This window comes from Camelina sativa, chromosome 14 (genome assembly GCF_030686135.1).
Source record: "Camelina sativa cultivar CO46 ecotype springtype chromosome 14, ASM3068613v1".
Taxonomy (NCBI): Eukaryota; Viridiplantae; Streptophyta; class Magnoliopsida; order Brassicales; family Brassicaceae; genus Camelina; species Camelina sativa.
This window is the reverse complement of record NC_141893.1, coordinates 15961231-15980135: the sequence shown is the minus strand read 5'-3', so window position 1 is coordinate 15980135 and position 18905 is coordinate 15961231. Positions and strand designations below refer to the sequence as shown.

General features: G+C 37.9%; 1 protein-coding gene and 1 non-coding gene across 2 annotated transcripts; one reads left to right on the top strand and one right to left on the bottom strand.

Moving 5' to 3' along the window:
- The first annotated feature begins 724 nt into the window (after positions 1-724).
- On the top strand, positions 725-831 carry LOC147928284 (small nucleolar RNA R71). The gene has a single exon (XR_015581154.1). It is a non-coding gene; the product is annotated as a small nucleolar RNA R71 (small nucleolar RNA).
- A 16291-nt stretch (positions 832-17122) lies between these two features.
- Positions 17123-17556, bottom strand: LOC147928283 (uncharacterized). The gene is made up of 2 exons (XM_087486083.1): positions 17549-17556; positions 17123-17435 (listed from the first exon to the last, which is right to left on the bottom strand). Exons 1-2 carry the CDS (start codon positions 17554-17556, stop codon positions 17123-17125), a joined length of 321 nt encoding a protein of 106 aa, XP_087342209.1.
- Between the last annotated feature and the right edge of the window lie 1349 nt (positions 17557-18905).

Sequence of the window (18905 nt, the reverse complement as noted above, 5' to 3'; positions counted from 1 at the left end):
CATGGTATCGACCTTAGCGTTGATTTCCACTGAAGCTTTTTGTTGATTCACCAAGAGTTGTTGCATCATGTTTTTCAGCTCATCCTGAGAGCTGCTAGCAGATGAAGGTCCCAACTGCTGGTTGGTGAAAGGCAGTGCTTGTTGAGCGCTTGTATATGCCTGCTGGTTCCCCCCTTGGAAGCGGTTTTGAGTGGGTACAAACTGTTTGCCTTGGAAGTGGTTTGAGAAGGTTTTCTGATAACCCATCTGATTCTGAGCTCCTTGCTGCGGATACACCTGATCCTGAGAGTTCTCCACGTTGGTGCTTCTATAGGACAAATTCGGATGGCTTCTGTAGTTCGGGTTGAAACCCCTGTTCTGCACAAAACCTTGCCCACTCACATAATTAACCTCCATCGTTTCATCCTCTCCATCACAAATCTCCTGAGCTAGCGGCATGTCTCCGGTCTCATCGACAAAATGGACAGTTTTCTGGCTCCCCTTCAGAAGAAGGTTCACCTTGGCTGTCAACTCGTCAATATTTTGCGTATCGACACTGTTGACCTTCACGGACCTGTCATACTCAGGAGCCTTGTTGCTGGAGCTTGCAGCTAGGTTCTCAATCAACTGATATGCTCCTTCCTTAGACTTTGTCATAAAATCCCCATTGCTGGCTGAGTTGAGAACGTTTCTGTAGTCCCAGTTAACTCCATCATAGAAAATGCCCAGAATCTGTTCATCACTGAATCCATGGTGCGGACACTCTCTACGGTACTCTTTGTACCTCTCCCAAGCCTCGCAGAAGGCTTCTCCAGTGTGTTGTTGGGACGATGAAATCTTGTTCCTCAGGGCAGCGGTCTTAGCCTTGGTGTAGAAATGATCCAGAAACGCAGACCTACACTGTTCCCATGATGTCAGAGACCCAGGTGGCAATGACTTCAGCCAACGTGAAGCTCTATCCGCAAGAGAGAAGGGAAAGAGCTTGCACTTCAGAAAGTCTGGCGGTATCCCATTTGAACCAGTGGTGCTATATATCTCCTCAAAATTCTCGATGTGGTCCATCGGAATCTCAGCTGGGAGACCGTGAAATAGGTGCTGCTTCACTAGAGAGATCATCTGTGGCTTGATCTCAAAATCTTGGCTCGGGATGGTGGGAGGAACAATCGCCGCTCGGTTGGTGTAGGACACATGCGGGTTGTCCTTGTCCCCAATGGACGGTTGCGGCGGCGCGGCTCTTTTGTGTTGAGCACGGAGCAACTGCCCCAACTGTTGTCGAAGTTGCTGCAACTCGGTAGCCATATCCTCATTGTTTCTATTGTCACCCATGTTGACGGATTGAAACTTTCTGTTCTTGCGGTTTGTTCTTTCTGCCAAAGAGAGCTCTGTAGCTGACAAAGCATTAAAGAACATGAATGATAAGTTCACAAATCACCTACACATAAACTTTCGCAGGTCTAGGATAATTTGCCCACTAATGTCTTTTCTAGCAACCTATTACACTTTTGATGAATAGATAAACCTAGAATCATAGATTGGGTGATCAAATCAACCTAAGCATTAAGTCTAACAATAGTGAAGACAATCGATTATATAAAGCCCTATTTGTGTTCTGTTGCTAACTCATGAAACCCCTTTTGAAACCCCTAATCTAGCAAAGAAAACTACTCAGACATAGAGAAATGAATCATAGCAAAAGATGAGAAATTCAATGACATAAAAATAAAAAGGGTTCAGAGAATGCTTCACAAGGTAGCCGCTCTTCTTCCTCTCACCAAAAACGTCGCTCCCAAAACAAAAGAAAAAGGTATATTTTCTCTCCTAAAAACCCTATGTTAAATATCATACAAGTAGAGAAAAATAAGGAAAGAATCCAAATTCAAATCTCCCTATTAAAAAAAACGATCTCCTCCCTCTTTCTCTCACAAAGGATCGCCTAAAATAAGGGGAATTAGACAGGGAATCGGCGCCTAGATGCTTGCCACGTGTCGTCCTGAAATCGTAGAGTTGGGAGCATGTGCTTGGAAATCTGGAGCATGTGCTCCTGGGTCTAAAATCAGCTTTTCTGCTCCAATTCAACTCCTTTCTGCTCCGATTGCTCCTGCTGTTCCAATCCTTGCTTTTAGCTTCCTAGCCTCTTATTATAACCTGAAAAGGACTCAAACAACTACAAAACTATCAAATAAACGGGGTCAAAGTGAGTCAAAACCGTAACATATCAAGCTTCCTTCATTTGCACTTGCAATGCTACAAACGACGACTCTCCCCGTTGATAGCTCTTGCCACTGAGAAGATCCTGAAGATGATTCTTGAGGCTTCCAAGTCCAAAAATATTACCTCGTGAATCCTTCTCAGTGGACTTAGAAAAGAAAAACTAAAACTATTAGTTCTGAATAAAAAAGTTTTGAAGACTCTTTAAATATAGATTGTGAAAATGGTACTTTACCTAAAGAAAGATGGCCGTATAATCTTCTGTTGTGAGCTCCCGAGCTCGTGAAGGATCTGACTTGATCTCAGATATCTTAGCTTGTAAGTTTTTCTCATAAGTTGAGATGATCTTCTCGGACTTTCGATCGACATACGTACCATCTGGCCTTGTATGTGTCTCTTTGAAAACCTCACCAAGACTCACCAGTCTCCAATGTTTCGCTTCCTGCAATGTTACAAAAAAAAAAGGTTAAGACATAAGTTAAAGCTGCAAAGTTTTAAGAAAAATACATAAGTTACTCACCAAGCCTTGTTTGACTTGTTGATACGATGTTGGCCCAGATAAGTGCATGTGTGGACCGAGACCATTACGGTCTGACATATGAGCATTGGAATAGATTAGACTCTTTTCCTTTGCTTCTTCAGTATCCCACTGTGCAACCATTGTTTTCAAGAGAACACCATCGATCCATTTAGGTCGCACTCGACTAGTCCTAGCGATGCTAACCATGTTTTTCATCCGGCATTGACATATCTCATCGAAAAACTGTTGCACTGTCCATGTTATCAAAGGATCCCAAGTGTGTGTTTTCTAGGAAAAAAAAGAAAATAGAATTAAGTTAGTGAAAAACAACAATTAAAACCTATCTATGAATGATATATGACAGAAAACTATACCGCAAACTCAAGGAAATATCTTTCTCGTCTCTACGGAGGCACACATGACCAATTATAGTATGTACCATCAATTTTGTTTGTAAAAACTTTAGTAATCTACCGCACCAGTTGTGATTTGACATCACGAGTAAACCTCAGAAAATAAAAATCAAGTCAGAAGCAATAATCCAACAAGATACACTAATACAACAAAAATGAAACTAGATGCAAACCATATGCGTGTTTACTACACTAAGACAACAAAAATCAAACAAGATGCAAACCAACAAAATAAATGAAACCATAAGCGTAGAAAACATAAATGAAACCATAAGCACAAGTGTATACCATAAGCGTAAGCGTAAACCATAAGCGTAAACAAAAGATGGTTGTAAAATTATGAAAATTACATACCAAGTCGTGTTAGGCTTCGGTTCCGGAGACAGGACGATGGTAAAATTATGACGATCCGGCACCATAAGTATGGCGTTAAGAGCCCTCAACGTGTCCTCCTGGAGTTCCGGAAACACTGGATCTGACTCGTCAAATTTGTTACCTTGAGAAGAAGAATAACTTTGAGCGTGAGAGTTCTGAACTGGAGATCTCACAGAATCATACAAAGGATTCGATTGAACCGGTGGATCGTTCTGAAATTCTGGTAATGACCGAGCTGGTTGATCGTCAAAGCTTCGATTCAAGGAGTTCTGAAATAGGATCTGTGGTGGTGGATAGTTTCTGACATGCGGTGCGGCTGACGTTGATAGTTGGGGGTAAAAGCGGACTTGTTCTTGAGGCGTCTGGGGCGTAGGATTTTGAGCCTCCGGCGTGAAGTTGTATTGAAGCGGTAGAGGGTTGAATTTTCTCATCTTGGACGGAAGGTTAGAGCCACCGAGTCTGGGGATGAATATCTAATAGTATCTTAAGAATGTGAAACATAAATGTCTTATCATCATTTATTAATGATTAAGCTATGTATACTTATCAAATACCAGAATCCAAGAACAACACAGCATAAACAAAGTCAGAAAAAATACTAATTTTAAAATTTAGACCAACTGATTCATATACATTTTCTTCAGTTTCACCTTCATAGGTAATTTTTCACTTTGCAACCAATTCACATCTGCAGTAATAGAAAACAAAAGCTCAAGTCTAAACATTTAATAAGACATATGGTGCACCTAAAATTATATAACAACAAGTATAGATATGGTAAAGCAAGAATAAAAAAATTAACATTATGGATTAAGTTTTGTTTGTACCTTTGAAAATGAGAATGCCACAACCTATGATGAATTGACATTGACATCACCTATGATGCTTGTATTTATAGTTTATATGTTAAGATGGCCATTAGTCGTTGTATAGTCGCCATCTTATTTTTCGAAAATAAAGTCTTATTTTTGTTTCGTGGAAAAATAAAATGGGCTTTTTTTCTCTCTTTGTTGCCTCACCATTCACCGCCCTTTAACTTTTATTTTGGATGATATATTTACATAATGAAGAATATTAAATTTGTCAAATGTTTTTTTTTATTTTAAGTTATTTAGAAACGTATAAATTAGGATATTATTCTAATTTTATTTTTACTAATCCCTTCAAATTTTATAATTTCAGAGCTTTTGCAGGAGAAAATAAACAAATGTTTTTATAGAGTCTTTATGCTTATACATAATTTTAATATTGTTTTAACTATGATATAATTGTATGTTATTACTTTGAGTATTATTATAATTATGAAGTCTATATGCATTTTGGAATACTACTATGATACTATTGTATGTTATTTCTAAGATTATTATTATTCCCTGCACGCCAAGCCATTTGGCTTGCTTTAATGAATGCTGCCAAAAAAAAAAAATAGCTTTCATGAACAAGACAATAGAAATACCAAATTATTTTTTTTTCTTCATTCTCTTTGTTTACCTATAATTAACATAGGATCAAATTGGAAAAATAAATCAGTAGAAATCTTTAAATGGGAAAACAATAAAATATTGGAAGATAGTAAAAAAATTAAACACGCAAAAAAGAACTAATGATACTGATACTTAAATAGCTGATCAAATCGTTTCTTGCACAAAATAGCGCTTAAAAATAAATATAATGAATTTGATTGGTAACATAAATTAGTATGTGTCTTTTTTTTTTAAGGCTTTCAATAAATAATTATATATATATATATATATATATATATATATATATTTGTCGGATAATCATCAGAACGGTACATGGTACACACCAACAATAATTCCCAATCAGATTTGTTATTTTACAGATCTTTCTTTGTTCAAACCTAGTTTTCTATTAAAAAGTTAAACCGGCGTCGACATAAATGTTTGGAGGGTGAGCTTTGCCAAAGCATCAGCCTCATGATTACAAGCCCTAGGAACGAAAGAGAAGCTAATTTTGTGAGAAGTAGAAGATAAAAGAGAGGATAGCAAAGATGATCCCTTGGAGTTCCTTAGGAAGAATCTTACAAATGATTTGGAGTTCCTTTCGACAAATATCTGGAGTTTAATCGTGGGGTACCTATGCAATACTTCAAAGTAAAGTATGAAGATGTCACTATATGTACCGACAGATCCGTGGAGTGGATCGCCACTGTGGTTGATCGAGGAGTTCAACATCTAGATGTTGGGCCTAAGAACATGTATAAGAGCAAGACATTGGTTTCTTTAAAACTTGCAAAAGTTGGGATAGTGAAGCATCAAGAGCTTGTTGTTTCTTTACCTTGTCTCAAGATCATGCATCTCGTTTATTAGAAGGATGGTCCTTGGATGTTACAGAGAAGCTCCTCTTAACTAGGATGCCCCATTATTGAAGAATTTACCTTGGTAAAGGGTAATTATTTTGATTATCGAAAACCTCAGCCTCTTTTGTGTAAGGTCGCCAACTTTGAAGATCTTTTGTGTAACTTTCGATTGGCAAATGCGTAGTTCAGTCATTTTGGTTGAGATCGATGCTCCATGACTTAAGTATGAGTTTTAAAGATAGTCAATACGATGAGAGTTTTGGTAAACATCTTGAGTTCTTTGGTCAAGATAGACCTTGGTACTGAATTTAATATCAAGTCTGATAGTAGTCCTACTGAACCGAGGATTTAAGTAAGAGAGATATTATCTGTGACTTTATCACCCGCAGTATGTATACAACTATTTGATGCATATATAATTCTTGTGTACAACTCATCTATCTCTCTTGTATCTTTGTTCTTTCTTGCAGGTCCTTTATCATTACTTGAAACTGGGACAGTGCGACCATTTCCAAAATTCCATAACTTTTCCTATTTTCATGCAGCCTTCTCCAACTAGTCGTTACAATTGTTGCCGACCTTTCTTGAGAGCTGGCCAAATCTGAAGAGCCTAATTTTTGGAAACAATCTGTTTGATTATTGTAAGATAGGAGGCTGAATGATTCATTACATGAGAGATTTACAATATTGATTGCTCGAATATTTACCCGATACACTTAACCGCAAGGCAGTATATGTGGGGTCGAATCCACAAGGACCAATGGTACACTAAAGATTTGCGAGACTTGTAAATAGCTAAAGTGAACGAAAGTTTGTTTGTTTGGTTTCAGAAATTGTAAATAAAAATGCAATAAATAAAACGATTTAGCTTATGGGATTAAAACATTGGGCTATAAGGGTATTTCAGAGATCAATGACCAATGGGGAAATGAAACAAGGAATTCAATAGTTAAAAACCGTTCTAGAACATGAACACAAGATTTGACTAACCCTCTTTCAAGGTATTAATCACTAAAGTTGACTACTCAATTACTAAACTTTCATTTGTAATCTCCTAAATCAAATTTGCATTATCAAACAAGTTCACTAAGTTCACAATATCCCGTGACATCAACTTTCGCAGGTTAGAGAATATTGCTCAATTCATATTGGTTCAGCCATTCTATCGAACACTTGTAATGCATAGAAAGACCTAGAATCTAGAACAAGGTGATCAGTACTATTCTAGCATTAAGAGCATATGAATCAAAGAACCACAAAGAAAATAGAATTCCCAAGCAACAATTAAACCATTAAATCATTTGATCCCCTACTTAGAACCCTAAAACCCAATTAGGTGACTACTCACACATATTGAAAGCAACAACGCAAAGAGATGAAGAAGACATAATTAAATTGATGAAATAAAATGAGGAAAGAGTTTAGAAATATTCTCCAAATTGTCAAAGAGGATGAATCTCTAATCTCCAGAAATGGCTTACAAAAGTCTCCACGTGCAGAAAAACTCAGAAAAAAAGAATATATCATAGCATGTTGCTCATTAGGTTTTGGGGGTATTTATACCCTTATTAAAATAAAAATGAGAATAGAAAAATTCAGGAGAATGAAATAAGTGTCTGGAACCCAGGCAGGAAGACATCAAACTTCACTAGACTTCACCAGACATCTTCAGAATTCTCTAGACTTCAGCAAACTTGTCCATAAACTTGTCCAGAATTCAACAAACTTGTCTACAGACTTCACTAGACTTCCCCAGACTTGTCTATAGACTTCACTAGACTTGTCTACAGACTTCACTAGACTTCCCCAGATTTGTCTATAGACTTCATGATCCAGTTCAACTTGAAGATGTCCAAAAGTCACTTCTTGCTTCTTTATTCCTGTTAAGCTTGAATCCAACCAAAAGACTCCAAATCTAGCACATCGTCTCCACACCTAATCACAACTCAAGAAAATACCAAAAAGACACAAAAGACGGACAAAGATGCGGCAAATGACTCAAAACAAATACTAAATGAAGGACAAAAGACACCAAAAACACAATACATCAACTCCCCCCCCCCCCCCCGACTTAGATCTTTGCTTGTCCTCAAGCAAAGAAAAAACCTTTGTGAAGGAAAGAGGTTTGAAAACGCGAGAACTCACATATTCTTCTGGGATCATGCTCTCAAACAATTGCCTGCAAACCACTATCACAAAGCTCATATCAAACCGTACTAAATCGTACTTCGCCATGACAATAACAACTTCATAATCCCAAGTACACAAAGAGTTTAAAGTCAGATAACTTGACCTTTTAACATTCATTAGTAAATGCGTGCACTCTCACAAAGGGGATATCGAACGCGCTCTGCTCTAGGTTATGAGGCAATTTATGGGTGGCTCAAGTGTTTAAAAGTATCCAACAACGAGAACGGATGCATGTCATTATGCAACATCACAGTGAGACACAAACCAATTGGTTGGTACACAACTTCCCTCTACTCGGATCAAACCAACCAACGTAAAACCCCGAACAAATCATCATTGTTCTACATGTTTTTGATATATAAATAAGAGTACTCTGACTTTTCCGGTTCCATCTTTTTACTCCTTTCCCATTTTATTCATTTTTTTTCTTTTTTTTTATATGGGGGAGTGCAACCGGTTCTCGTCTCACAAAATTGCATCAAAAGAACTAAATCATGGAAAATCAACACATGCTTATGAACACGACCACAAGAACTCAATATCAATCACCAAAACAAACTACAATGACAATCCTAACTAGAGGAAAGCTATGTCGGTCTGTATACTCCGTAGTTTTTGCACATGAATGCACATGACGATGATGACCAAAGACTGTGAGTGGTATGAAACAAGGATAGGGGTAAAGGTGTGGTACTAGACTAAAAATGAGTCTAGCCATTCGGAGTTTACAAAGAGTGGTAAAAATGGTGTAAACTAAACTCTGAATGTATGATCCATTACATGATTCTCAACCCCCTAAGTGAGATATAATAGTCCATATTAAGAAAAAAAAAACGACATCAGTAGATAGGTGACAACCTCCCCCAGACTTGCTTCACATCGGCTCGGTGTGAAAACAATTCCAAGAAACGTGTCAGACACAAAATAAAAGTAAAAAGAAAAGAATAAGAAAACTTACTTGGGACCTAGTGGGTTGCCTCCCACAAAGTGCTTATTTTGGGTCTTTAGCTTGACCGCTCAACTCAAAATGTTAATCATAAGAATCAAAGGATTGAGCCAATGGACCTTTAGTCCTTCTCCTATTACTGCGGAAAACAATAGGCTCAAAGTAACACATAATTATCCATGATAAGGAGACAAAATAACCATCAACCAAATCTACTACAAATGTAGCATATATCTTGAACTGCTCTTTAATGGTTGGATGCTCATGAGAATCAAATGCATTTAGAGGAAAAATAAAGTCAATTTCAGGTTTAAACGAGGTTAAAAGAAAATAATCAACTTCATCCCCATTAATCTCATACATCACAATATTCTCATCCAAAAACTCAACCTCTGGATCTTCAGTCTCATACAAAATTTTATCAATATCAAGCATAACTCCTAGGTAAGATTCTTCAAGAAGAGAACTAGATATTTCAAGCATTGAAAACTTCAACTCGAGATTATAAGCATTCAAAGCATAATGATATTCAATATCAAAACATATTTCATGGTAATCCTTAGCAAGTTTTGCTGCTCTTAAAGTATATAGTTGTTGTGTCTCACATATCAAATCATAACATTCATCAACGATCATGGGAGTATGTAAAATAGAAGTCATATCTTCAATGCAAGGCATGTGAAAATCCTCAAAATCATGAGTGTCAAGAGTTGAAATGCACGTACCTTCTATTTCGCTTGGTGGAACCCAATATATTACCTTTTCAAGATCATGGGCTTCTTGTTCTTCAAGGGATGTAAGTTCCCTTCCTTCACATGCTGCCCGAAATGACAAGAGGTTCAGCCGGATTAAAACCGCTAAATCACTTCTTACCAGTGTATGATGTTCCTTGTGAAGTTCATCCAACTTAACTTTTTGTTCTGGTGTAAGGACACTCTCATCAAATGGTGGCTCCATATATGGCTCATCATCATCTTCTTGTGGTATATCATTGTATTCCATGGCCAACACCTCCCTTATACTACGCGACATGTTTTTTTTTTTTTTTTTTTTTTTTTTTTTTTTTTTTTTTAATTTCATATACAGCTAAAACACCAAAAAGAAAGAGAAAAAATTATTTAGCAAAAGAAATTCAAATGCTCAAGACTATAAACTAATCCTAAATCTCTAGGTAACGCAATTGGTCTCCGGCAACGGCGCCAACTTGATTGCTCGAGTATTTACCCGATACACTTAACCGCAAGGCAGTATATGCGGGGTCGAATCCACAAGGACCAATGGTACACTAAAGATTTGCGAGACTTGTAAATAGCTAAAGCGAACGAAAGTTTGTTTGTTTGGTTTCAGAAATTGTAAATAAAAATGCAATAAATAAAACGATTTAACTTATGGTATTAAAACATTGGGCTATAGGGTATTTCAGAGATCAATGACAAATGGGAAAATGAAACAAGTAATTCAATAGTTAAGAACCGTTCTAGAACATGAACACAAGATTTGACTAACCCTCTTTCAAGGTATTAATCACTAAAGTTGACTACTCAATTACTAAACTTTCATATGTAATCTCCTAATTAAATTTGCATTATCAAACAAGTTCACTAAGTTCACAATATCCCCTAACATCAACTTTTGCAGGTTAGCGAAATATTGCTCAATTCATATTGGTTCAAGCATTCTAACGAACACTTGTGAAGCATAGAAATACCTAGAATCTAGAACAAGGTGATCAGTCCTATTCTAGCATTAAGAGCATATGAGTCAAAAAAAACAAAAAGAAAATAGAATTCCCAAGCAACAATTAAACCATTAAATCATTTGATCCCCTACTTAGAACCCTAAAACCCAATTAGGTGACTACTCACTCATATTGAAAGCAACAACGCAAAGAGATGAAGAAGACATAATTAAATTGATGAAATAAAATGAGGAAAGAGTTTAGAAATCTTCTCCAAATTTTCAAAGAGGATAAATCTCTAATCTCCAGAAATGGCTTACAAAAGTCTCCAGGTGCAGAAAAACTCAGAAAATAGAATATATCATAGCATGTCTTGCTAATTAGGTTTTGGGGGTATTAATGCTTTTATTATTAAGAAATAAAATAAAAGTGAAAATATAAAAATTCAGGAAAAGGAAATAAGTGTATGAAACCCAGGCATAAAGACAACAAACATCACTGGACTTCTCCACACTTCAACAAATTTGTCTACAGACTTCATTAGACTTCACTAGACTTGTGTACAAACTTCACCAGACTTCATCAGATTTGTCTACAAACTTCACCAGACTCCTCCAGACTTGTCTACAGACTTCACTAGACTTCCTCAGACTTGTCTATAGACTTCACCATACTTCTCTAGACTTGTCCAAACTTCATGATCCAGTTCAACTTGAAGATGTCCAAAAGTCACTTCCTGCTTCTTTATTCCTGTTAAGCTTGAATCCAACCAAAAGACTCCAAATCTAGCACATCGTCTCCACACCTAATCCCAACTCAAGAAAATACCAAAAAGACACAAAAGACGGACAAAAATGCGGCAAATAACTCAAAACAAATACTAAATGAAGGACAAAAGACACCAAAAACACAATACATCAAATATATATAGGACATGTACAAAGGTAATTAGGTTTAGATAAATGACTCTCCTATCCTTTCCATATATATCACCTACACACCCCCACAAGATGGAGGGGCTCTAGCGACTCCAATCTTGGAAACCAAATCTTGGAACCGTGGGCGAGGGAGAGCCTTTGTTAATGGATCAGCTAGTTGATCATGCGTCGATACGTGGGTCACACGTAATGTCCCTGCTTGAACATTGTCTCGAATAAAGTGGTAATCAAGCGCTAGATGTTTCATACGTGAATGAAAGATAGGATTAGCAGCAAGGTGCATAGCCCCAATATTGTCACAGTATATGACCGGGACCTCAGGAATTCGAACACCAAGTTCGATGAGGAGAGAAGATATCCAACGGATTTCAGAGCCTGTATTGACAACAACACGATACTCGGCCTCTGTCGACGACCGCGCAACACCCGTTTGCTTCGATGACGACCATGAGATTGGGCTACCACCAAGGTAAATGACATAGGCATTGGTGGAGAGGAACGTATCAGCATCGCCGGCCCAGTATGCATCTGAAAACCTTGAAGAGTGAAGCCATGAAGAGAAAACAGAGTGTCGACGCGTAGAAAAATGCCATGTGTTTGCGTGCCAACCAAGTAACGCAGAACCTGTTTCACTGCACACCAATGAACATCAGTCGGTTGATGAAGGAATTGTGACAAGCAGTTGACCGCGAAAGCAATATCCGGCCTTGTGAATGATAGATATTGGAGACTGCCAAGAACAGCTCGGTATTCACGAGGATCATCAAGGAGAGTGCCACTGCGGATACTCAATTTGAGATGAGGTGACATCGGTGTAGAGACAGGTTTGGCATTCAACATGCAAGTCTTTTGAAGAAGATCAACAATATATTTCTTTTGCATAAGGTGGAGCACAGGCGTCCTCGTTGCTTTGACTCCCAAAAAATATTTGAGATCACCAAGATTTTTAAGAGAGAATCAGTCACCAAGGAGATGAATCACATCGACAAGTAAAGCGTTATTGCTCTCGGTGATTAGCATATCGTCAACATACACCAAGATGTAAACAATATCACAGCCTGCACGTTTGATAAACAACGAGGTGTCCGCCACAGAGTTTTTGAACCCTTGTTGAAGTAGATAGGTCCGCAATTCTTGATACCACGCCCACGATGTTTATTTGAGACCGTAGAGAGCTTTCTTTAAACGATAGACATACTGTGGGCGATCAGGATCCACGAAACCGGGTGGGTGTGTGACGTACACCTCATCATGTAGGTGACCCTGAAGGAAGGCATTGTTAACATCGACCTGGCGAATGTGCCAACCTTTATTAACAGTAACCTGGAGCACCGTTCGAACCGTTGTGGACTTTATAACAGGGCTAAAGGTATCGGTATAGTCTCGTCCGAGTTACTGATGAAATCCACGAGCGAACAGTCTAGCTTTGTACCTGCCAATGGACCCATAAGGCAAATATTTAATAGTGAAGATCCACTTACAGCCCACAATGTTTTTGGCTTGATGTGGAGGCACCAGTTCATGCGTTCCATTACATATTTGCGCATTTATCTCCTCACACATTGCATTACGCCACTTGGGATCACGCAATGCCTTAACCACCGTCTTCGGGATTGATGGTGTGGGTTTGGTAAAGTGATCATATTTCGGGTTAGGTTTAACAATATTGTGTTTGGACCGAATACGCATAGTATGCTGTGGTGGAGGTGTAGGAGTGGGACTCGGTGAAGGAGAAGGGTTCGTGACGGATTGTGGTGTGGTAGACGATGTAGAGGTTGGTGATGGAGTGTGTGGATTCGTATGGTTGGTGATTGGATTTGGGTTTGATGATGTTGATGGGCTTGGTGAGGAATTTGGGCCTGATGTGGAGAGTGGTGTTATTGGGCTCTTTTTTACTGGTGGACTGTTTGAAAGTTGTGGAGGATCGGTCGAGGATGGTGGCGACAATGGCTTTGGCGTTAACGGTGGTGAGTGAGATGTGTGTGATGATGGCGGAGATTGCGACAAAGGCGGTGATGGTGGATGAGGATCTGCAGGGGGTCCGAAGCTTGAGCTTGTACGAGTGAGAGAGACGGAACAACCGACGTTAGTGGATGAGGAACAACCAATGGTGAGGATGCCGAAGTAGACAGTGTTGGTGAGACATTGCGGGTTGGCGAAGCAGAAAACGGAAACTCAGATTCCACAAAGTGCACATGACGCGATGTGTAAACACGACCCGAGACCGGTTCCAAGCAAAATTATGCACTTTGTGTTAGGGAATATCCCAAGAAAACGCACGGTAGAGAACGATCATCGAGCTTATGGGAGGTGTATGGATGCAGGCACGGAAAGCAGAGACAGCCATACACTCAAAGCTTGTGATAGTTCGGTATCTCACCAAACAATTTCTGAAACGAAGACGTATGATCCAAGACCGGGGTAATCATGCGGTTAATAAGGTATACTGCAGCGGAGAAAGCATAAATCCAATATATTTTTGGCATTGATGCAGTGCTAAGTAGAGCAAGACCTGTTTCAACTATATGGCGGTGCTTCCTCTCGGAGATACCATTATGCTCAGGTGTGTGCGGCGGTGTTGTAAGATGAGTGATACCAAGAGAGGCCAAGAATGATCGCAACGCAATAAATTTTCGTCCATTGTCCGAGTACAGCGTACCAATATTCTGTTTGAACCGATTCACCACTAATGGGAAAAAGCTCATGAATATTTCTTTGACTTGTGATTTGAACTTCATCGGATAGAGCCACGTATAACATGTATAGTGATCTACCAAGAGAAAGTAATACTTAAAACCATCAACAGATACTATCGGTGATGTCCAAACATCACTGTATATGTAGTGAAGAGGATGTTGAGACGAAATGGTATTGGTATGAAACGGAAGTTTATGACTCTAATTGATGAAGCAATCAGAATATGACAATGGAGGTTGCGAAGAAGTTGAAACATGCAATGAAAACTTGGAAACTAAAGCTTTTAAAATAGGTAACTCTGGGTGACCGAGTCTTGCATGCCACGAGAGAAGATCATGTTTAGCTGGTGGAGAAGCAAACAACGACGTCGGAGGTGCAATATTGACGGGCCACTCGTACAACTCATTTTTAGTCTTGCCTTGGAGCAAGCGGACCCCCGTTGCTAGATCCTTCACCTGAAAGTGTGCAGGTGCAAATTCCACAGTAACTTGATTAGTATTACACAAGCGATATACCGAAATTAAGTTCTTTTTCAATATCAGGAACATAAAGAACATCTGTTAAGGAGATATCACGAGAGGTAGTGGGAAGAAAAGCTGAACTAGTTTGTGAAATAGGGAGTGTGGAACCATCCACAATCGTGATATCCTCCCCTCCATTATATGGCTGATGGAGAGCTAGGTTATTAAGATCCGATGTCACATGATGCGTTGCGCCACTATCAAGAACCCAAGGATTATCCTCATAGTGAGACCCTGTCACAAGATTCACCCTTGGTTGCCAAGGTGCATATGCACGCTATTGACCAGAAAGACCACCTTGATTAAGTTGAGAGCATGTGCGAGCACTCTGACCATGAATGCCATAGATCTGACACTTGTCTTGGTAGCCACAGGACACACCATTGTTGAAACGGCACATACCTTACTGGTTTGGAGATGAGAAGTTAGGTTTGTTTTGTTGCTTATGACGCTGCTGATTACGATGACCATAGCGACCAGAGGAGCCGCGATAATTCACCGCATTTGCAATGGCCGGGAAAACCGGAGGAGCAACAGCCGCAGCAGTTTGAAGCTTAATCTCATGATGCAGTAGTTTCTCATAAACTTCTGGTAAGGTTGGTATTTTCTCACGTCCTTAGTTGACCGACCACCATTTTGTAATCATCAGTGAGACCCCGAAGAACCCCTTCAACCTGATCTTCATGAGCCATAGCAGCGTCCAACACCGCAAGTTTATCAAACCGCATGGTGAGTCCGATAAAGTATTCATCCACCGGTTTCGTTCCTTTCGTCCACGCCTAAATCTGATACCGGATCTGTTGAATATGACTCCGGCTTGGTGCAGCCTAAGTGTTAGTGAGTGTCGTCCAGATCTCGGCTGAAGTGGTGGCACGAGAGAGAAGAGGCTGGACATGGGTGACAATAGTGCCGAGGAGCGAGCTGTAAATCAAGCGATCTTGACGTTTCCACAAGGTGTAGCCGGGATTGGTAGTCACGGCACCATTAGTAGTGACCGTAGGAGGTGGGACAGTGCCCGATCTAGTGATGTAGCTGGCGAGATCATAGCCATCAAGGAGAGCATGAACCTGGCGGCTCCACATGATGAAGTTAGAAGGCGTAAGCTTCATGACGTTAGACATGTTAACGCTAAGGAGTTGAGGAGTGCTAACAATAGGAATAGTTTCACTCGAGGCCGACATTGTGGATAAAGAATGACGGCGAAAAAAAAATTGTGTTTGTATTATTATGTATAGATCGTAAGCTCTGATACCATGTAAGATAGGAGGCTGAATGATTCATTACATGAGGGATTTACAATATATATAGGACATGTACAAAGGTAATAAGGTTTAGATAAATGACTCTCCTATCCTTTCCATATATATCACCTACAATTATATGATCTAGCTTAAGAATATTGTTGAAATTGTTGGAATTCTTACTTCTAAGTTCTAACCTCTCTTAGGTTAGATGTCTTGCTCTCTCTATCTCTCAGATTTGGTTTGTTTGTTAGAGATGAGACAAGAAACGGTTTTACTCCAAAGACTACATTGTTAAAAACTTGGATAATGTGCACTTACAACATTACAGTTTTATACTACTTCTTTCTCTTAACCTAATTACTATGCTACATACAACTAAACTCACTTAACACATTGGGCTTAATTCACTTATGGTCCAAACACCTTATTACAAAAACACAGAAGTCCAACTTCTTCTTCCTTGTTGACTTGTTCCCTTGTCGTTGACTCCTTTGCTGTCACGACACTATCTTCTTCTTGTCCGCTTTGCTTCTTCTTCTCTTCGTCCTCTTCTTACTCTTCTCTTTGTTTACTCCACTTGCAGGATTACCCAATTAATCTACAAAGCTTTCTCGCAGATGTCAAGTTACCGTTGATTGATAAGCGCGGTTGATGATGCTGGGAACTTGAGCATTGTTCCATTGAACATTACATATTCTAATGAAATTGCCGTTTGGCTAATTATATTCAGAATAAAATTTTGTTTTGTTTCTTTAATTCAATTTTCTTCTGTCTTTTGTCAAAATAGTTCAAAACTTTGTCAGCGAAACTAAAATCTTATTATTTACTTTACTAGTAATAAGAACACAAAAGAACAACTTTACAGGAAGCAAACATAACCTGCCTTTATTCATTTGTTGCATTTTCGTTATACATGTTTATTATGGAGTATCAACTCCTACAAACTTGGAAGCACAATGCAAAAAGAAAAGAAAAGAAAAGAAAATGTGGTTATGTCCTTAAAGATAAGGACATATATAAAATCCACTGTATTATTTGCAAAACACATTTTTTTTTTAAAAGAAGGGAAAGTGTAGTCGAATGACTTTTTTTTTTAGTCTTCGTCTTCATTCTTTTGAGCATCTGGAATATTATTCACAGGCTCTCCAGCAATATTCTCAAGTCCTTTGACTCTAATACCTCCATTTCCATCTCCGTTGTGTTTTGCAGTAATAAAATTATAATATTTTGTAGTCTTATCTGGTTGATAGATCCCTAAATCTTGAGAAGTGCACGATATCTTCAGAAAATTTGGATATATGTCTATACTGACATACTCTTCACTCTTCCATGTATGAATTGCCTTATCTGAAATTTTATTATGCTTGCCAAGAGCAACATTAAAATATATATTGAAATCGTTGTACCTGAGATAATAGCCATAAACATCTCCAAAATTTGTTTCAATTTTAGTTTAGTTATCAGTGTCAATATGTTTATTAACAGACACAAGCACATTCGAAAAATGAAGATCAATTACCTCACCATTGATGTATAAGTATAGAGGGTAACCTGTTAAATTACGAACCGTTTCTAGCAAAGGAGCCATATTTACTATATAGAAGAAATATTTTGTTGTGAGAAATAACAAAGGAAACCTTCTTCTTAAATAGATTTCACATTTTGATCTTAATGGCTCAGATCTTTTGACATTTTTCTAATCTAACGGATGATATATCTTGGAACAATGAAACGAGGAGGAGGTCATATTATATATAAGACGCAATTGTATCCAACATGTAAGATTAAATGTATGATTATAATAGAATTATAAATTTGATAGTCAACCTGCATATATATAAATGTTAAACGCATCTAATCATCTATATACATATAGAACAAAACAATTCAGAAATTTCTTAAGAAGAGTATCTAATAACTGTTTCTTTATACTCTAGTTTTAGCTAACACCAATTTCTAATGATTTCAAACTCATCCCAACCAGTTGTCCAATCTATTATCAGGATCCAATATATGTAACTCATCCTTACTTTTAAAGGCTACACGCTTTAATCCTTTTCTTTTTAGTTTAAGTTTTCATTCATGTAATATTATCTTTTGCACTTGTCATAAATAGATATATAAGATCAACCCTACAAAGAAAAAAATAATAATAAAGCTCACGAGTACGAGCTTTTTATAAACCGTCTTGCACCAAAGCTAGGTTGACAGCTTCGGTTTATAACCCAACTTTTTGTAAATCGGGTCACGAGTACGAGCTTTTCATGTTTGTAACATTCAAGTGACCCGAAGCTGTCAACCTAGCTCTTGAACCAATTTACTAGTATGAATCACATGGATACGTTGGGATTCTAAATAGAAAGAGACAGCTCACAAATTTATCTTTATTAATAATGACCCAATTTACATAGTATTATTAATCAGAATGACAACCAATTATTTTTAGCACTTGTTCATTAAAAATATACTATACTATTATTAAGAATGACCCAACTTATAAACATTTTTGTGTACGTTTATGCAAAGTCGTATTCAAATGATTTTTTTATATCTCAAAGACGGTCCCAATTTAAAAAACATATATATGTTAAACATATAATAACACAAAAATATTCATACAAAAAAAACACACAAAAGAATCAATCGTGGGGAAACGGAAATATAATGTTTTTTACTCACTAAAGGATTTAAACTTTTATTAAATTATTTCGTTACATCATTAATCATTTACGTTCCTTTATTAAAATTTAAATTTAGTACTTCCTATGGTTTTTCAAAAAAAAAAAAAAAATAATGGATCCAACTTACGAATAATATCTTTAATAAAAATAACTCAACTTACAAATTACGTTTATAAGAATAATCCAACTTACAAA